Source organism: Falco punctatus, assembly GCF_963210335.1.
Source record: "Falco punctatus genome assembly, chromosome: 6".
Classification (NCBI taxonomy): domain Eukaryota; kingdom Metazoa; phylum Chordata; class Aves; order Falconiformes; family Falconidae; genus Falco; species Falco punctatus.
In genome coordinates, this window is record NC_137585.1 from 6,617,500 (window position 1) to 6,638,461 (window position 20,962).

Sequence of the window (20,962 nt, forward strand, 5' to 3'; positions counted from 1 at the left end):
GGCAAACATGTATCTTGGCTGAGTTTTCTAGGACTATCAGAGCTGGTTACCTGGCTTAACGTACCTCAGGACAAAGATTCTGTCTGCGTTCTTATTTCTTCCATTATAGAGTACTGGGATTTCTCTTCTATAAGTTCTGTAAAGCTCTGCTGGACTGACACAAGCAGTCCACTTCTTGGAGTAACTTATCCAGAAGATATTACTACTTTTCCTTCCAAAACATTAAATTAAGTAATTTAATTAAGACCAGTTGTTCTCAGGGTACCCAGCCCCCTGAGCTGGAAGACAAGGATGGGGAGCAGAATGAAGCCCTATAATCTAAGGGGAAATGATTAGTGACCTGCTACACTACTTAGACGTGCACAAGCCTGTTGGGCCGGATAGGATCCACCCGAGGGCACTGAGGGAGCTGGCGAAGGAGCTCGCCCAACCACTCTCCATCATTTATCAGCAGTCCTGCTTACCAGGGAGGTCCCAGCAGACTGGAGGTTAGCAAATGTGATGCCCATCTACAAGAAGGGCCAGAAAGAAGACCTGTCACCCTGACCTCGTGCCGGGGCAGGTTATGGAGCAGATCACCCTGAGTGTCATCACGTGGCACATGCAGGACAATGGGGCCATCAGGCCCAGCCAGCAGGGGTTTATGAAAGGCAGGTCCTGCTTGGTGAGCCTGATCTCCTTCTATGACATGATGACCCACCTAGTGGGTGAGGGAAAAGCTGTGGATGTTGTGGATGTGCCTGGGCCTTGGTAAAGCCTTTGACACCATCTCCCACAGCATCTCCTGCAGACACCCATGGCTCGGATGGACGTACTGTTCGCTGGGTAAAAAGCTGGCCGGGCCCAAAGAGTGGTGGAGAATGGAGCTAGATCCAGCTGGTGGCCGGTCACAGGTGCTGTTCCCCAGGGCTCAGTACTGGGGCCAGTCCTGTTTAATACCTTTCCTGATGATCTGGATGAGGGGATGGAGTGCACCCTCGGTCAGTCTGCAGATGACAGCAGGCTGGGGGGGTGCTGATGTGCTGGAGGGCAGGAGGCTCTGCAGAGGGACCTGGGCAGGCTGGGCGGGTGGGCCAAGGCCCCTGCATGGGGTGAACCAGGCTCAGCGCCGGGTCCTGCCCTTGGGTCACAGCAGCCCCACGAGCGCTACGGGCTGGGGAGCTGCCTGGGGGAGACGGGCCTGGGGGTGCTGCCTGACGGCCGGCTGGCCACGAGCCAGCAGTGTGCCCAGGTGGCCAAGAAGGCCAACAGCCTCCTGGCTTGTATCTGAACCAGCGTGGCCAGCGGGACCAGGGAGGTGACCGTCCCCCTGCACTGGGCACTGGAGAGGCCGCAGCTCGAATCCTGTGTTCGGCTTTGGGCCCCTCAGTGCAAGAGGGACGCAGAGGGGCTGCAGCGTGTCCAGAGACGGGCAGGGGGCTGGGGAAGGGGCTGGGGCACAAGGCGGGTGAGGAGCAGCTGGGGGAGCTGGGGGTGTTGAGCCTGGGGAAAGGAGGCCGAGGGGAGACCCGATGGCTCTCTGCAGCTCCCTGACAGGGGCTGTAGGCAGGTGGGGTCGGTCTCTTCTCCCAGATAAGAAGTGACAGGACAAGAAGAAACAGCCTCAAGCTATGCCAGGGGAGGTTTAGATGGGATATTAGGAAAAATATCTTCACCTAAAGGGCTGTCAAACATCGGAACAGGCTGCCCAGGGAAGTAGTTGAGTCACCATCCCTGGAGGTGTTTAAAGCACCACATCTACATGTCTTTAGGGATATCTTTTTGTGGCGGACCTGCCAGTGCTAGGGTAGCGGTTGGACTCGATGATCTTAAAGGTCTTTTCCAACCAAAACAAGTCTCTGGTTTTTTTGCAGCTTTGCTACAGAAAAGCCAAATTCGCATGCACACTTCTCCAGTAGCACTTGTTTTGTTTGTAGGTCTACTGAGGGCATCATTTGTCACTCGTTTAGTAAGTGTAACTGTAAATAAGCACATCCATCACTCAAAACATATTTCTCAGTGACCTCTGTATTTCCTGATATTTTAACCTTTATACTTTTCCTTGATATTGCAGTTTGGCTATCCCTTGAGTGATAGTCAGACCACTGTCTAGTTTAAATTTGGCTTGGCAAGCTCACTATTCTTTCTTGCGCAGCACTAAGCACGTCTTCACACATTCAACCACTGCCAAATTGTGTGTTTGGTGCTTTGTTTCCTGTTTGTACAGGGAGCATTTTTTCTGACACTACTACTGAATTCATTTTTACTTATCTGCACTATTTTAATGCCAGATACGACCAAAATCTTGCTTTCTGAGTCACTGCTTGCTTTCTCTAAGAACATTTTTTTCTTTAATTTTCTTCTCTGCATTACCTTTTCTGGCTACAAGTACTGTACTTGGCTAGTGAAAGAACATTTCTGAATTTGCATTTCCTACTACCTACATGCAGGACTGGAGAGAGGACATCAAATCTGAATTTTTGCCCACAGCTGTACTTCTGTACTTGTGCGTTTATTTTTCCTTGTATATTCAGGGCTCCCTTGTGCTATTTGTATCAAGTATCTCCGTACCACCAAATGAAGGTTTAACTGGAAGCCTGATACTAACAGGTGCTTTGTGAAGAAGTAAGGACTGGAAATTTTCAACTGGCTGACACATTCCCTTCACCAATATTTTCATAAGCCTTCATATGATAAAGCCTCAGACAGGGTAAATTTTTGAACCTCAATGCACTATGATGATCTACAAAGCAAGGTAATCCCAGTGATTAAATGTGTTGGTGCAGTGACCTCCGGGGAGACATTTCTCTTACTTAGAATCACAGACTAAGATTTTCTTTGCCTCAAAACCAAACAAAACCTCAAAACAAAACAAAGCTCCATATGCTGAAAAGCACAACATCGTTTCAAAACAAATTCCCTATACCACTGACTCTAGATAAGCAACAAAGTCCCAGAGTTTCTTCGCATTTTTCTATAAGACTCAGGGCAAGATTTTGAAACAAAATGAATACCTAATGCTAAAGTCTTAATTTTTTATTTAAATCCCTCAAAAAAAAGTGTGATCTGGTCCTGCTAGAGCTGAACTCACATTTCCTTGTGAGTCCTTCCAAGCATTTCCTTGGAACTACTGAATATGAGTAGTATATGACCTACTTCATATACCCACAGAGCACATAAAGTGCCCATCACCATCACATCGACGTGCTAGGAACTCTCTCCAAATTTAATTTTTTCTAGTTGGACTGGGCTCTTCTTTCTCTGGGCTTAACTGCTCATGATTTTAATGTTCTCTTCTCATTAAATTTTGTCACTATGAGAAAAGTTGTGCAGCATTCAATAACATAAGCTGGAAAGATTTCAAAGAACTCATCTGAGAAGCCAGCTGTAGAAAAAAACTTTACTTAAAAAATAAAGACACAGAGAACAAAGGTGAGTTCAAGCACGAAGCCCCTCTGGTAAGACACAATCAACTCAAGTAGGGCAGAATCAATTGTTAGAACAGTATGATGAGAAACAATTATTTCCTATTTGAAAGATAATTAATTCTGTCTTAGAAATCAGTATCAAGGAAGAAAGCTTGCTTAACTACCTTCATTTTCAGAGGTAAATTTCAAAGTTTTGGGGCAATCAGCTGATGAGTACTTCTGTGTGAGCAAGCTGAAGGAGGATACTGTCTCAGAACAGTTATGAATGTATCACTAATATGAAGCTGTCTTCTTTCCTGGAAGGCCAGAAGAAATACCAGTTTTATTGGTTGCAGTTCAGACTTAATTTTCTAAACCTTGTTTTTGCCAAGTTCTGTCATCTCTAACTTCTGATGCCTTCTTCTGACCTCTTTGATTTCAGCCTGACTCAGCATAACAAATATAAAAAATGTCACTGCACATCAAACTGTCTTTATTTCCCTACTTAAGACAATTTTTTTACATCATTCCCTAGGAACTAATTCATCAATGTCTAAAAGACTGCAGTTCTGGGACACAAATACCATCTGTGGTCTCACTTCGTTCCTACAAGAAGTGCCATCAATGGGGCAGGAATCTAATCCGAGATGTATCATGGAGAGTAAATCAGCGCTGCTTCGTTACACCAACAGAATTCCTTAACACCACACCAAGGTTCAAACCAGTTATATATACACATGAGTGAATTTTACAGACCAGATCTGTGTGGCATCATTCGAGCATCCACAGGATTTCAAGGCTGGTCATTTTGTTTGTTCTAAAACCAGGAGGAGCAAGTCCCAGTGCCTTTCATTCATGCATTCCAAAATCACCTAAAGAAGCCATAAGGCTTCAGCGCATCACATAAAGAAGATACATAATACCTCTCATTCATTGTATAAGTGATATCGATTTAAAAAAAGAAAAAAAAAAAAAAAGGGTAAGATGACCATGAACTGTAACACTATTTTGCTCAGGATGCACTTGGATGGCGATGCCTCCTTCAGCGGACACATAGCAGAGTCCCTGTCCTCTATGAGGCCTCTTTAAAGGAAACTTCTAAGAATCAATATTTCAGCAACTCTGGCTTGAACAAGCCAAGATTCTAAAGTTATAAAGGAGAAGGAAGGACAATAATCATATAGACATAAGTTTCCTCAGGCTTGTCTCAATGAAAATTAAATAACCCCCAAACTAACCACAGTTCAAATAAATATAATATAAATATAAATTTTTGGAAAATCGATATAAGTGACTTTTCAGAAGACACCTTGAGCCAGTGTCTGAGGTATAAGTAATCGGATCTTCACCAAATTTCACAACATTCGAGGGTCCATGTTCAGTTACCTTTATTGGTATTTGTATTTTATAAATAATTCTGTGACAGAATAAGCCAAGAAAGTCCCCCAGAAACGGTGTCTCTCGGTAACACTCAGCAGATCAGCCCTTGGGAATATAAGCGTAGGGTTGAAATGATAAATAATCATCTAGCTCAGGATGAAGCATACCTAGACCAAGACACTTTTTTTCTGTCCATCAGCTTAGTTCTCCTTTACTACAAACTAAGCTGGTTACCTCTTGTCCTATCACCAGTGGATGTGGAGAACTACCAGCCATTGTCTATAGCAATTCCTTTCGTAAAAAAAGTTACTTGCCCCACTCAAAAGTCTTTCTTTCTACATAATGGCTCCATTGCTCCCTGCCTTGTAGTTTATGGTTTCTAAACATTCTAGAGGTGCTGCCCACTCCTCTCAGGATACCCCCAACCATCTACAACTTCAACACACAATGCTGGCTAAGGCTGAACACAGCAAAGTGAAGGACAAGTATTTCCTGCATCTTTCATGCATAACCCAAGTTACTACATCCCAGAATAAGAAACCTACAGAAAACATGACCTTTGTCTGAAATTCACCTTCCTGATTCTTCATTATCGTGACCTTCTTTGTCCCACTTATTTCTCACTGCTTCAAATAACCCTCAGGGTTTTCTGTTGGGCTGGGGAGCTTGAAATCAGTGACATCTTTGTTAGAAATCTTCCTTTTCAGTGAGAAGACAAAGGTGACTCCTTTAATTTCTAGAAACTCTGGCAGTTAATCTAAAAATTACTAGCAATAAAGGAAAAACCTGAGCTGAATATATGATACAGCCTCTGAAAAATGGGTGGAAAAATTCCCCCCGATCTGCCTTTACCTCTAGACCAGAATCTTGGCATTGTGCATGATGGCACCACAGGGGTTTTCTTGCTCCATCAGTTGATCCCTGTTGCCTTGCCAGCTTGTTGAACACAAACAATGTCCTGATATCAAGAAACTATCAGCTCCCTACTGGCATCTCCTGGGGTGAAGATGACCCAGGACAGGGAGCAGAACAGAAGCAGACAGCTGGCAGGAACAAGAGCTCCTTTAGCCCAGACTGTACTATGTAAATCTTTTACTGCAAATTAAGGTCTTATTTCTCATTCTGTAAACACTGGATGCAGACAATTTAAACCATAAACTGAGCATCTGGCAGAGCAGAGCCAACAGCATCTAGGCCACATTAAAAGGGGGTGCCAGCACTTTAAAGGCGCTCATGGCCATAGCTGCATGCCCTAACAAACGTTCCTGTGCCTAGCATTTCCAATGAGCTGGCTTCAGGCTTCCAGGCGCACCCAACTGGGTGTGCAACAGGGATGTGGACAGAATTAAGGTCCTCTGAGTATGGCCCAATTCACTCTAAAGTGAGTAGCTGGTTTATATAAATAAACTTATATAAATAAATTGTGGTTAAGAAGGCCATGAAAGAGAGGGGAGAATCAGCGTAGGAGCTGGGAGAAGGAAGCAAGGAGACATGGAAGGGGAATAACAAGTCTATCACCTGCATGATGACACTCCTGTCAGCTCGCTGAGGTGGCTGGAGGTAAAACACACCTCTGCTCCAGAACAGTTTTGGCTTCCTTTCCCGTAACGCTACGCGCTTCTTTGTGCTCCTGACGGAGGACCGCCCTGGCTGCTACAGCCGCCTCTTCAATGCCAGGCCCGCTGGGGAACCTCACCCAGTATGTCCATGCTGTCCCTCCCACAGCTGATCCAGTCCTCTGAGCACTGTTCCTGAGCCACTGCAGTGGCTCCAGCAGGATGGTGAAGCTGCTCCAGAACCCGCAGCCCACTCTCAGGGTCTGCTCATTTCCCACTGCAGCCCGTGCCCCGTTCACCAGCTCCTCCCGCCTCACCTCCCAGTTTAGCACTGGGAGGCAGGGGTGACTCTGCCAGCAGCATCTCGCTACTGACACCACTCATGATGTCCTCGTTGTGGCTGGTTTATCACTTTCCAGAACTCAAAGACCTTTAGTGAACCCAAGCAGTTCTAGCACTAGGCAGACACTGTGGTTTTAGATCACTGCTGCTGCTGTTTTGTGTGGAAGTAAACATCAAAATGCAAATCAAAGCTAGCTAGTTAAATGGGTCACTTGAGTGCAAGGCAAAAGGGATTTGTTTGCAAGAGAAACGACTGCCACAGCCCCAGAAAGCAGAGCTTATTTCTGGTGAAGACAACCCTCACCCCTTTCTCAACCAAAGCAATTTAACGGGGGTTGGAGAAATGACTCGAGTAAGGACACTGGGATCACAAAAATCACCCCCACAAGTCGTTTGTTTAAATTGGGGAATCTGCAGTGGCAAGGGAGCACGGTCCAGTGCAGGGCTGAGAGCCAGGAAGGATTTGGAGAGGCCGTGGAACCTGTTCTCCGGCATCTGCTATCGGTATCACCCATAGGCAGGAAGGCTCTGGCAGAGCTGAGGCATCACAGAAAATTAGCACCCGCTCTGCACTGCTACTGCAGCCCGCTCCTGGTGTCAGCCAGCCCACCCTCCAAAACACACATCACTTCGGTGACGAAATGGTGGATTCAATCAACAATTAAATCAACATCAGCATAAACACATCAGACTGTCAGCAACGTACCACAGAGTCAGCTTTGACACTCTTTACACGTGTTAGCCACAGGCAAATCCTCCGATAATGAGATTTCTTGGTGAATTTACATAAAACCCATTCAATGTAAAAAGGTACTGCCAAGGGCAGCTAGCCAACAGTGTCAGCTACCAGACTCTGCGGGAGGAATCTCCCGAAGAATCAAATTAGCTAAAGGTACAAGCTGTACTTGGCCTCAAAGGAAGGAAAAAACCTGTGATTGAGTGCAGTATTGATTTGGGAGCTTAGCCCACGAGTATACTCATGGCACGTCACGGCTGGGCTCACCTGACCCCGTGCGAAGGACACCCAACACTAACACAGCTAACACAAGTCTCCACCGCTGAGCTGGTGGGTACAGAAACGTGATGGAGCTGTATGGGCAGCTGCGCTCCTCCCTGCGCTCTGCCCTGGCTCCTCCGGACAGCCAGTGAACCAGATGGTTCTTCCAGAGACCTTCACAGGGTTTTTCCATCTCTGTAACAACAGGGGCATTGTAGTACAACCCCTTTATCATGAGGATAAAAGGTGAACTTACAACGGGGAATGGTCCTCAACCACGGCTCAATCAAGTTAACATGCGGCAAAACATACTCACACGCATTCAGCTGTGGAAGCTGGGTGGAAAAGGGACTGATTGTAAAGGTCCAGACATGTGGTAGGTCACAACAAGGAGTTAGGAGGAGTCCTGCAGTGCTCTGGAAAGACTTCCCCATTATTTACTTTTTTGAAAGGCTATTAAAGATGTTTGGATCAACCTTTGTTTTAATAGGTACTCCAAAATTTTAGAAAAAAATGCATGTCTGATATTGAGAACTAGTCCAAATTACAAATGTAATGGGTAGGTCCACTGAGAAGTTACATACGTACAGGTTTCCTTTTCAGTGACAAAGATACAAAATACAACAGATTATCTTCTTTGCAAACATCAACCTAAAAAAGATAACATTCTAAAACCATTTAATATAAGACAGTTAAAAAAAGGCAGATGAAAGACTTGAGAAAGCCGGGAAAATAAAGAACCCTATAAAAAAAAAAAATCACTTTTTTTTAGGAGGGTTCTTATTAAATAATAATAATGAATTTTTATTAAACAAAATGTTCTAGTTTTTTTGAAAATTTTCCATCTTCACCTTGGAAAACCCAAGGCTAGAGAGATGCCTGGATCCTCTGCAAAAATCAATTCTCATTTTCACCCTGGTCTGTACACAGAAGTCACAGAGCACAGAGACATCTGACACTCATTGCTCTAACCTGATCAATAAATAAACCACTGTCCCTATGGTTATTTTTTAAAATGGTGATTTTAGAAGGGAGGAGGAGAGACAGGAGTAGAACACGTTATTGCTCTCAGATTTTTTCCAGTGGTCCTTGGTTTGTATCGAGGTTTGGCATGCATCGCTAGGCAGACATGCGCTAGTTATGCAAAATTATACTTATGGCTGCTATTGTCATATCCCGACACCCATCCAGGCTTCCAGTTACGGAGTATCCATTCTTCCACTGCCATACCTGAATCCTAACTTGAACAAAGGCTTCACTTTGCACTCTGTAGTCTTGAAAGTTGTAGTTTAAAAATATAGGGCAGGAATAATATTCTGCAGCAACGGGAGAGTTAGTAGTACACACACAAACTTTTGATCCTTTCCTATTAGAAACCAGGTTATAAAAAGCTCAATAGCTCAAAACTCTAGTTATTCCTGAGGAAACAGGGGGAGGGGGGCCCCAGCAGCCTCAAGATGTTACCCTCTCTCTGTTAAGATACACGATCTACTCAAGCTGGAAATACACACAGACAGAGGTGGACAATCAGCCCAAGATACAACAATGACAAGATGCTGACAGTTCAGAACTTCCCTTTGAACAGCAGGTACTGGCTGAGCACACACGATGCCAGCAAGCAGGAAAGAGCTTTTCAGAGGTCATTGCCTCGAATCACAGAACTATGACAGCACTGCAAGAAACAGACTGTGAGCTGGTACGTAATTTGGTGCCAATCAGAAGTGACAAAGAACAGAAAAAAGAAAAACCTCAAACACCTTTCTCAAAACACACTTCAGAGCATTTTAGATGAGGGGAGAGGAGGCATTCCTTATCACTGTAAAGCAAAAAGACTGCAACAGACCTTCCATCGGGAAAGGACCACCTGGCCAGCACACAATCCAGAAGGAAAAGTAGATCAATACACACAACTTCTGGCACAACAACAGATTTAGAAGGGCCTCTTGGGTCATCCAAGATTCCGCTGTCACTTGCAGCCACAACATATTCTTCTTCTAAGTGGTGAACTGTCCCCTTTACACAACAAAACAGTTTTTTGTGTCTGCTCTATGCTGCTTTTTTATTAAAGTGGGGAAAATGGGATTGATTATTCTCCTGTTTTCAGTGATCCCTCCTCTAAGACCAGTGGGAGCTGTCTTTACAGTCACCACAATAAACCCCCTCTTGGCAGTTTCACTGACCAGCCTCTTCTCAGACCTGTTTGGAACATGGGGGAGAGGACAGGGAAAACATCACTTTGAGTTAAAATAAGAAAAGGCTGCTACCTAGACTACACACTTTATTGCTCTGTGCAGCTTTCTGCTAGTCCTGCTTTCCTAGAGGTTTCACAGTGCTGGCAGGAAAACAAGCCCAACCCTGTGAAGAACAAACATTGTTTTCTCAGGGCATGTCTGAAGGACAAATGCAGCTTGGCCACCTCAGATTCGGGGGACAGAACTTGAATGGGTTTCGCCTAAGTACAAGAAGAGAATTCACCCACTTGCTTATGCCTCCACCGTGAGGGTGCCATGGGTGGGCAGGAAGGCAGTGGTGGTGGAGGAGCAGCAGCTGGCCTTTGCTATGCTGGCTACACAGCACCACACCGGGTGGGGGTGTTCGCGCTGGAGTCCTGGGAGCTTGTTCCCATAGTGTCAAGAATCCTCAGTTCTCACTCTCAGTCTGATGGGATTCTTCCTCCTCCTCTTTTGTTTCTCCTTTTCCTTTGATATGCCTTCTCTTCACTTTCACTGGCCCACACAACAGTGTTACAGATGTGTGCCATTCCTCCTATGCACACAGACACAAAAGGACAGCCCTTCCCCCCCCCCCATCTACTTTGATCTCACTGTATGTATCTGTATTACCTCCACCTCCAACACTGAACCAGTAAACACCTCCCATGGCCAGACCACAAGATACTGAGGAACGCAAATCAGCCTTTGATCTCACCGCTTTCTTGCAGAGTTGGAGCACTCTTCACTTTTCTGAGCAAGGGTGTCTGCGTTTGCATAGAGGTATGCGACCACAACCATACGCCCAGGTCTCAAGCTTCTCTTGAACACGGCCGGCCTCTAAATATGGCACAAGGATCTGCCAGTGGGGAAGGCCTCCTGTGCAACCCGCTCTGGGTCAAGATCTGTCTCATCTGTTCGTGAGCTTAACTCTCTCTCTTTTATAGAATTACTCCATCCTCAGCGTCTACTGTTTTTTCATCCTCCAACCCCATTTCATGGACCCAAGCCAGCAGTCCAAGAACTCTTCTTCCTCACTTTACATCTTGAGCAAAGCACACAGTTACCAAGCAAGACGGCTATATGTAGATCCATCACCCCAGACAGACAGGGCAAGACCTCCTTCTTATGAAATCTGCCTCCCGCTGAGATCCATTCTGATGAAGAAATCTTTACATAAGAGTGAAGAAAAAACCCAACCACATCACAAAAACCCAAACCAAAATACCCCCCTCCCCCCAAACCCTGAAAGGTGACCCTCATTTTAGTTACGTGGTCCAAATCAAGGATCAGTTAAAGACTGTTTTCTTCATTTCAGAATGAAATCTCTCTTCAGGGCAGAGAAAAACTGAAACATTTATCTCACAGACAATCTTGGGTTTGCTGGTAGTTAAATGATCAAGAAACGACTGACAGCACCTCTAACATTCCCTCTTCCCTCCATAACAATCCTTTTGGAAGCAAGAGTGTTAACACTTGAAAACAGATTTACACTTCAGAAAAATAGGTGTCTGATACAAGAGAGCAAATGCACAGAATCCCCATTGCTCAGATTAAAATCACACAATATGATTAGTCTGCCAGCTCCTGAAAAAAGAAAAAAACCCACCCAAACTGTATTAGATAAAATAACCAGCAGTGTTTCCTCTCAAAGCGCAGAATAGTAACTTCCAGTCCTTTTGACCCAAGCTGAGGCTTGCATGCCCTAGTACTTCTGATAAATGAGGAACAAGACAAGCTGAGCAGTTATGCCTTATCTAAGTCAGAGATAACTAATGACTCTAAAAAAGCATCATATCAATACATATCAGCAGCACAAACTTAATTTACTCTCAGATACTGCACAAAAGTACCATATCCCCTCTCACGGGGTTAATACTGACCCAGATGTTGTAGAGAGGGAAAGAAGTTGTTTTAGGAGGAAAGGTGAAAAGTTATTCAACAGCAGGAGAAAGATTATTATCTTGAACCGCCCACTACTGCTTTTTCAGTGATCCTGGTTTTCATCATCATCCTTGTTTCATTTTGTAAAGATTCCAACGTTGATAATAAAGGGAGAAGTTGGTTGATCCTTATCACACACGATAAAAAAAATAAAGAAATGATACTAGCAGATATCCCTGATCTTCACGGAACTTGTGACTAGGGCTGTTTGCTGATCCAGCAAACCCAACCTGGGTAGAAGCACCTACTGAAAAAATAACAAAAGGCACAAACAAAAATATGAGAACAGATGCGAGATAAAAATGTCTATTTCTGTGTCATTCTCATTAACAGTATCTCACAGGATCTTTGCCATCACAGACTTACTCATTTTGTCAAAATTTATTTCTTCTAAGACATACTTCTAATATTAAGCATGGAGTAAAGAAATGAGGGGAGTTAAGGCCTCAGAAGTAAACAGTTTAGTCTTGGAACATTGTTTTCTAGTTAAGACATGCCACCCGGTCTGGCTAGAGTTGCAATGATTTAGAAGAAATACGTGCAGAAATTATGGGGTTTTGTGCCCCCCAATGATAAGCAGGAGAAAATATAAAGTTCACAGGAGCTCAAGAATTTAATTTTAAAAAAATCCAACATCTGTTTCTGGTGAAGTTTCCCTGAAAACAGAGAATGATGTGGACATTGGCTTTTCTTTCCCCGAGTAAAATTCCCTTCACACCATTTCCTCACCCTTCCATCAGATTCATGCAATGCTGAAAGTTTCTGAGCTTTTTTTTTTTACTTATTATTATTTCATTTAAACAATAGGTTTGGGGCAAGTTGGGAAAAGAGCAGCACCTTTTTAAAAAACCCGGTTGTATGCTATATAGGATAAATAGGTGAGCTTTACAAAAAGTTAGGTTTATATATGTACATATACACACACTAAATGAAATTCGAAAAAAATTGTGAGGGGTCGTTTTCAACACAACGAGGAAGAAAAGCCTTATTTCACAGCAAGCAAAAGCACCACAAGTTAAGATTAGAGTGCACAAGCACATGTAGTGCCGATACCAAACCAGCCTGGGTCCTGGAAGCAGTGTAGCTAAAGCAGCACAAGCCTCCACATGGGCCAACTTATCCCACTCCTTGGCAAAAGCAAGCACAGTCTGTGCTCAGGATGGTGTGCTGTGCAGGCACTCCCACAGCCAGCTGCTCTGCCTGCATCCATTTTGGCTGAAGTTACAAAAAGTAGCAAACTAGTGAGAATAAGAGACCCAAAGCTAAGCTATAGAACTGGATTTAGCTACAGTATTTCCATAACAGAGGTTTCTGAGTTCCCCCATGTCTCTTGGGTGCTCTCCGCAGGTAGTGCCTGCTTGGGTCACACAGCAGACAGCTCCCGATTATTTATTATTTGTGAACGGAGGTTCCCACTCCTGCCTACCTGCATCTTTTCCTATGTCTCTTTCACCCCACACCACCACTCCTATTTCTTCCAGGCTGAGAGGGTAATAAAGTTAGGAAGGGGTATGTACAACTAACCAAGGCGATAGTCAACAACGAAATGAAGCTTAAAAAATAACAGTAATAATAATTCTTAAAAAAAACAACAACAATTTAAAAACCCCTGTTCAAGTTCTGCAGACTTCTGGCAGAGTTTAGTCATCTAGCCCAGAGGTCTTTGTCTTCAGGGCCTGCACGCTAAATTGTCTCAACTGGCAAGAAGCACGCAGTACAACGTAAAATTCTGACTAAAAGAAAAAAAGTAGTAAGGGTTGGGGAGAGAAGAGGCTATAACATGGAAACCCAGTACTTCAGCAGCAGCACTTATGCCACGCGGTACGCTTTCAAGAGAGTGAATTCCTTTCTGTTGGTGCGAGCCGCCCAGATGAAAAGAGCGGCTGCCATAAACTGCAAAGGTGCTGAGACACAGGCGAGGCAGAAGGACCAGCCGAATTCACCTCTCACATCATCAGGCAGGGGCAGCTTCTTATGGAGCAGCTCAATCCCAGCTACGTAGCAGCCAACGAGGCCCAGTGTACAAAGCCCTGGAGAAGGAAGCAGCAAAGAACAACAAGCTCGCTGGTGAAGTGCTCTGGCTGTCACTACGAGCTTCTGGAGGAGGGAGGGCAAGTGCTGGATGGCAGGAGACCTACCTGCTAGGAAATGGAGGACTCCAGTGGCAATGGCTGGGTAAAGGCTGCGACAGGCACAAGCACAGAGCCCAATCAGAGCCCCAAAGCACATGAGGCCCAGGCTGACAAAGGGCAGTAGAAACTGCAATCGCCAGAGATCTGCATGTGAAAGAAACACACAAGACAAGCTGTTGAAGATGTACTAGAAACTGATCTTCCCCTACCATCTTACAGTCCTTTCTACTCATGCTGCTTCTGCTTTGTCAGACTTTCTACATTCATAGCTACAAAGGACCAAAGGCTCCACTGAAGTAGGAAGAACTTCATTTGTTAACTCCCAGATTCCTATACTGCATTCATGGGCAAAACCTTTGCTAACACATCTAAGTTTTCCTTTTAAACTTTAACCTACTGCCCGTGCTACTGTAAAAACACAATAAAGGCAGAATAAGATACAGATGCTTTCCTCACCAGTGATTATATTTGAGAAATGTCCTTTCTCTTTTTTTATCCTACTTATTCACCTGCCAGAAGTGAGACACTTACATGTACGATTCAAATCCGTGCCACTATTGTGATTTCCAGGCTCTATGTACTTTTCCATAAACTGATCAGAGAGGGAAAAACTGATGCAGTTTGTAGTCATATCAGTTTCTACAGGGAGGAAAAAAAAATAATATAAAAAATTACCATCAGGTGTCTCCCCCAACATCCCTTTCCCAATCATTTGAGCTGGGAAGCTCCACAGAGTTCCATTTGAGAGAATAGAATTACCTCTCAAAACAGATCTGTAAGATGCCTTACCATAATGTAGTTAGTGTAACATTGTTACTGCAACGAGGGACAGCATTTAAACATACAGAATCTTCAAGCCTACCTGGGTTTTCCACAGAGAACTGTGCCATGCTTGACAGACTGGCAAAGAAACATGGTGTATGATGCTCAAATATGTTGTTACACATTCTTGTACTCAGAGTCCCTTAACTACTAGGCTGTGCTTATCTCCATGGGCAGAATGTGGTATCATACCCAACACTTCATTCAAAAATTGGATGGAAAGGACAATCTAAAGAACAGAAATATTTCCTTCTTTACACTAAATGTCTCCCCTTTTATCCCTCTGTTAAATTTTGCTTTGAGAATACTATTGAGCAGAGCTGGTTTAAGCGTCCTTCAAAAGTAATTTCGTTAGAGAAAAAAAATATTCATGCATGTAATGTTTTTTCTCCAGAAAGTGTTTTGAAAACACATTTTTTAAGAGTGTTCCAAACGAAGAAGGGCTTCACACACACAGTAAGTGTCCAAAATCTACTCTGAAGCAATCAAAATAATTGCCTACCACACTTTTTTAGTGCCCAACCATAGTGAAAAAGAATACACATATTTCATTCTATATCCAGCACTATGGTACAAGGAATTCATAATGTACTGAGGCAACAGTGGGACATTTGTGACATGCAACCAAAATGAACAGCTAGCTAAAAGGACCGAGTGCCCCCTTGATAAAGTAGTATCTTTGTCCTGTTGCTGGATCCCAGGACCTCTCCTAAAGAGACAGTGACTGGTAGAGCCACTTTAACTGTACCCCCAGCAGGACAGCAGATACAAAAGAAAACCAAGTTATACCAGAATAAATTCAGGTCAAGTGTCATGTGTCAAATCCGGAGTCTACAGCACTGACAGCCACAGACCAGTTTGCCTTTTGCTTCTTTAAAAGTTTTGACTGTCTTCATTAAAAAACAAAACCATGTAAGCTAGAAATAAGCCTTCTGGAGGCACAAAGTGTCACGAGTATGTTCTAAGGAATTTAGCACATACCACCCAGGCAAGCTAGGGAAGTGTTAATTACTCCAGAGATACCTGGTGGGCTGTACCAGTGAGAGTTTTTGGGTACAGTGATACACCTCCGCCACAATCCAACCGTGCCGTTGCACCGGAAGAGTGCATCTGTGTAGGTCTTCTCATCTGCCTCTTCGCTGACAAATTCCTCCCAGATGCTCCTACCAGCTTCACTAACATTCTCAGCTGGGGACAAGGTGTGGTATTCGTACCAAAAGTCGGTGCCAATTGAAGCTGCCATATAGATGGTGGAGATGAGGCTGAGAACACAAGCAATTACTAGCGCTGTAGCAAATCGGTTATCCATCATGGCGCCCTTGCAGCTGTAAGGAAAGAGAGGGTCAAGTGAGTAACTCCTCTGACAGTAAACGCAAAGTTATCCCAGCAGTGTCAAACTCGTGACATCATTCCTCTTATGCAATGTCCCCTCAGGTTACACGTCTTCCTTTTCCAACATGCTGGAATCAAAGGAACGCTGAGCTAGTCAGCATCCACCGGATCCCCGAGTTATCACCCTTCTCCCAGCCACACTGCGCTAGCTGCTCTCTCTGAGACAACTGACAGAGCAACAGCAACTCTGTCCCCAGAGCAGATGACACAGCTCACACTCATCTGTGATCCTGATTGTAGGGAATCACAGAGAATCCATCCACAGGGCCCAGGCATAAGACTTATCTTTCCTTAAGAGATTACCAAGGGTAGGAGTTATTTTTAGCCTGCCATCCCATACGGCTTTCACAGCTTGTGTTTACAGCAAGGATAAGAACTACAAGGTGCCAAAAAAGCTCTTTCAGACTGTTCACAAAAGACAGCCATGCCAAGGTGCTGGAATGCCTTTAGGGAAGCAGCGAAATATATCTAGGCACTAGACACAGAACATGAAGCACACACTGAAAGACAAATTTGGAAACTACTATAAATGCTGCAATAACACCACAATACACACAGTGGTATTTCTGAAGAACTAAACCAACGTAGCAGGGGTGCCCTGCTCCATGGGAAGAAGATGACAAGAGCTTCCAAAGCTGAAAGGCCTTCATGCGCTAGCATGAGACTTGGCTCTGGCTCCCTGTATTAGGGGTCATTTATGCCCTCCTTTGCAGGGTTGTGCTCACAAAGGGCGTGAATTCAGGGCCAAAGGAGGCATGGGAAAATAGAGATACCACACATGCTTACGCTTATGACAATACTGTGACTTTAACGAGTAATCAATTGCTAATACACGGAATGTTTTGCAGATAGTGCAGTATGTCAGAGGACTCCTCTCAGATGCCAGTTGTTCTAATGCATTTTCTGTGCTTGATTAAATTTATGGATCATGATGAATTAGGCTTGATGCACTTGCCAACAAAAAGGAAAAAAATATCCCACCAATTGAAGTTCACTCAGCAGCTAGAGCTAGCCTGGTGACACAAGCTACTATCTAATCAGGTCTTGTCTATTGCTTGCTCTACCTCCCTTCTCCCACATACTTTAATCAAAATATTTTGGTCTAGTTTCTTTGCAACTGAATGAACCGCAACTGGAAACACCAAATGCCTTAAACCACAACACTCACAAGGGAAAACACCACTGCTCAAGCCGGACCTGCCAGTAAGAAATTCTGGACTAAGAAACAAGGTGAAAATTAAAGCAGGGAGTTTCAAAGGCACTGATACTTGCTGCTAACAATGCCATTCTTACTTCTTTTTCTTCCCATCCTCTCCTCTTACTTGTTTGAAACTGGCTAACAGGGTTGGGGAGGAGAAAGATGTGCACCCATATCATCCCCTATGCTTAATTTCTATATTAAATGAGGCACGCTCTCTGTAACGTCTATCCTTGAACTGCAGCCTTAGCAACAGGGCAGGACAGGATTGATTTTTGGTGAACTGACAAACAGCACCCATTTAAAATACTGCAAAGTTTGCATACCACTACTGTACTTAAAAGTTTACAGCTTGTGGATTATTATTTATGAGCCAAGACAAATACTGAGAGGGTGAAAACACCGTATCTGGGCTTATTTATCTAGCAGACACATATAAAAGCAAATTCTCTGTGCAGCGTTTAACTTCTGGTTGTGTAGTTCCACTTTCCTTTGAGATCCTAGCATCTAGCTCAAGGTACACAGGACACTGGATGAGTAGAATAGGGAAGAGAGAAGGCTGCTGTATAGATCTGACCTCACTGTTCATCCCCACTGAGCTCACTGAGGGATTCCCTCCCTTCCCAAACCTCTCAGAAAACAAACACAGCAAGTGGCATCTCCAGGGCCAAAGCTGTGTTGCCTGGCTCTGCCCAGCTGAGCTCAGAGTTGAGCAGGTCTTCTGGGAACTCACTCTCAGGGCAAGCAAAACAGGCTGGCAAGCAGGCTGGTCTGGATTTTCCACTATGTTGCAGTCACATTCACTGCAAGAGGCACCCTTCTCTGTAACAGACTCCTCTCTTTAGAAAGGGCGCTCTCTGGAAGGAGGAATCACAAGAACTTACAAGCTCCATCCTCAGAATAGTGTTTGGTGAAAAAGAACATAAGCAGGACATTATTGGGCCATTGGTTTGCTGCCATTGCCTTTTAATATAAATGCTTACAATAACAAAGTCAACTTTGTACCTAATATGCAGAAAGAAGAGAACTGGCTCAAAAATCTTACTTTCAGGTACAGCATTCCTGGTGCCAGCTGCAGAACACTGGTGTTGGAAATACTTCTATCAGAGCATCATTAAAACACAATGACAGGCTTCCAGCAGCCTTCTGTGCATCGGCACACAGTGGACTTAGCAGAGTTGATATCAGCTGGCAACCAAGAGCAGTTCACAAGCAAAACAAAGGGTTAAACATCAAATGATAAATTAAAGTACTGTCCAGTGTTCATTACCCATTTGGTAAAAGGGACATTGCTATCTCCTGATGTTCAAGCCTTATAATGCACAGCTCCAGGATAGGTGGAAAGCAGCTGAGGTGGCTACAGTCCCAAAATCTAGTGGGTGGCTTTGTGTGGCATTTGTCCCAGAAATGGGACACGTGGATTTTGAGTATGGACAAGACAGTGCCAAGGCAAGAGCACACTCCCATTTCCTTATAGTAAAGGTGTTCCCCCCCACCCCCCATGCTTCTGCTGAACGCTTCCAACTACTTACAGAAAAGATGAACTCTACAACACTTTAGGCAAATTTTGAACTACAAGTTCTTCCCGCCACAGTGTAGTAGACTTGACTACTCTGCCCATCCACTGTAAATATCCAATGCATCTTCATTTACAGTAGACACACCCCCACTGAAAAGAGGTGTCCTTTGCTCTGCTGAAGAAGGAACTATTCTTCCAGCCACAGGCAGAGCTAAATGGGAGTAGTAAGCACACTCAGGAAGAAATAGTTACCAGAGAACACCGTGAAAACAGACACTGCATGTTTGTGAGATTATGCCAGCCACACTTTGCAAAAGGTTCTATGCAGAACAATACGTAGGAGGTGCCTTAGAATAAGCTTACCTATGAAAAAATAACATTACTACTACTGAAGATAACCGTAATTATAAAGACATAACAATTGCCAACATATAGAAATACTTTGCCTTTATAGGCTGTCAGCAAGAATCTTCATTGTTTTTACAAAAGGTTTGTACATATGGCACTGTCAGCACATTTTATTCTAACAGTGGAAACTATTTCAAACAAGTTATGGCTGAAACTAAGCTATGCAACAAATATAAGACAACCCAAGGCAGTAGTAAACAAGCATTCAAGCAGAAGTGCTTCACAGGATATTGTAATTATACTCATTTTTAAAAGAAGTGAGAATGTAAAAAGTTCAAAGCACCAGCTCATAAAAGAGAAGGCAAAGGCCAAACTAGCAGCAACATTCAAAGGAATGAGAAGATGCACGCACTTCACAAAAGTGGGGGGCGGGGCGGGGAACAACCAAAAGAGGGCAAGTCAGTAGAGCTGAAAATGAAAAAAACACAGAACAATATAAAAGCAGATATTCTGGCAAAAAAAATTAACTGTACGACTGGAGAACACGTAAGTATTTTAAGAAGTTACTGTACTATGGCAGAAGGGAATACAAAACCAGGCATACTTCTATCTTGTTACAGTGATCACTCCCTTAAGCCAACAGTGGGCCACCACATAAAAAAAAGCTCCTTTTACCTGACATCACAGAAGAAGAAGTATGGTGTGCTGGCATTTTTTCAGAAAACTTGCTTGCAATCTGACAGCTCTTTGGGAAAGCAGAATAGGCAAAAAGCCTAAGAGAAGGTGTAAATGTGGGTAGAGGGCTGGCTACGGTACTGAACAGGATCCTCCTTTTAACACTCAGGGTAAGGGAGGGTAAGGAAAGCATGCTACCAAACACTTTTTTACCTTCAGAGGTCTTCAGAGTCCCTCAGGACACACAGCTCCAATGATGTGAGGTCACTTAGAGACACAGTGTTGTTTGCAGCAAGCGGAGAGCATGAAATGCAAAGCTCCCATCTGCCCTAACTGTTCCATTCATTCAGTTTCTTCAACACCACCGATTCACGGAGAGTGATCTAGAAGTAGAAAGCAAAACAAACAGTTTGAGATCATAATTTTATTTTGAAATTATTTCACAGAAATCTCTGTTTTACTCGTTAAGGGAAAAAAATATTAAAAAGGGCAGGAAAAAACCGACTGCAAAAGCCCTCAGGCCCACAGCACCGTGCCCCACCGCGATCAACCCAGCAGACGGGCAGCACCGGGGCAAGTGACCGTGTGAAGGCCCCCCCCCCGGAGCCCCGCAACCGACCCGGCCGCAGCCGCCCAAGCGGTGCCACCACGCCTCACCCGCCGCCAGCGCCAGGCACGGGCCGGGCCGGACCGGAGCGACCGCCCCCCGGGGCGCTCCGGCCTCCTCAGGAGACAGCCCTGCGAGGGGCAGCTCCCGCCCGGCAGGGCCGCCGCGGTTGGCAGGCAGCAAGGCCCAGGAGAGCGCCTCAACCCACCGCCCCTCCGCCCCCTCCCGCCCCCAGTAACCGCCCCGGGCCGCGCCGCAGCCGCCGCTCACCGCCGCCCGGCGCCCCCAGCCCGGCCCCGCCGCCCGCTTCCGCCCCGCCGTGCCCAGCGCCGCGCCCCGCCGCGCGGGGCACCCTGGGGGATGTAGTTCTCCCGCTCTCTGCCGGAGCGGCCGCGGCTGTCCGGCCCCGCGGCACCATGGGAGCTGTAGTTCGCCTCGCCCCGCCCCTGCGGCG

General features: G+C 44.9%; 2 protein-coding genes across 3 annotated transcripts in view; both read right to left on the reverse strand.

The window, feature by feature from the left end:
- Positions 1–11,956, reverse strand: part of LOC308066427 (phospholipase A2-like) — a 34,600-nt gene extending 22,644 nt beyond the window's left edge. Inside the window, exon 1 of the mRNA XM_080393709.1 lies at positions 3,572–11,956. The gene's annotated coding sequence lies outside the window, so the exon portion shown is untranslated. The remainder of the gene's footprint in view (positions 1–3,571) is intronic.
- Positions 11,957–12,404: 448 nt separating this feature from the next.
- CLDND1 (claudin domain containing 1) lies at positions 12,405–20,854 on the reverse strand. Of its 2 annotated transcripts, none has more exons than XM_080393701.1 (6): positions 20,779–20,854; positions 20,115–20,284; positions 15,793–16,094; positions 14,479–14,586; positions 13,954–14,091; positions 12,405–13,845 (listed from the first exon to the last, which is right to left on the reverse strand). In XM_080393701.1, the coding sequence occupies exons 3-6, from the start codon at positions 16,079–16,081 to the stop codon at positions 13,625–13,627; spliced, it is 756 nt and encodes a 251-aa protein (XP_080249827.1). In that variant the 5' UTR covers positions 16,082–16,094; positions 20,115–20,284; positions 20,779–20,854; the 3' UTR covers positions 12,405–13,624. The 2 variants fall into 2 exon arrangements, with proteins under 2 accessions (XP_080249827.1, XP_080249828.1); XM_080393702.1 differs by lacking the exon at positions 20,779–20,854 and adding an exon at positions 20,559–20,702.
- Between the last annotated feature and the right edge of the window lie 108 nt (positions 20,855–20,962).

Excerpts from the sequence above, each read along its gene's own strand:
- CLDND1 (XM_080393701.1), bottom strand. The coding sequence starts at position 16,081 with ATGATGGATAACCGATTTGCTACAGCGCTAGTAATTGCTTGTGTTCTC. Across the intron at positions 14,587-15,792 it reads TCACTGGTACAGCCCACCAG|AAACTGATATGACTACAAAC; the intron begins GTATCTCTGGAG and ends TCCTCCCTGTAG. Across the intron at positions 13,846-13,953 it reads AGTCCTCCATTTCCTAGCAG|GGCTTTGTACACTGGGCCTC; the intron begins GTAGGTCTCCTG and ends TTCCTTCTCCAG.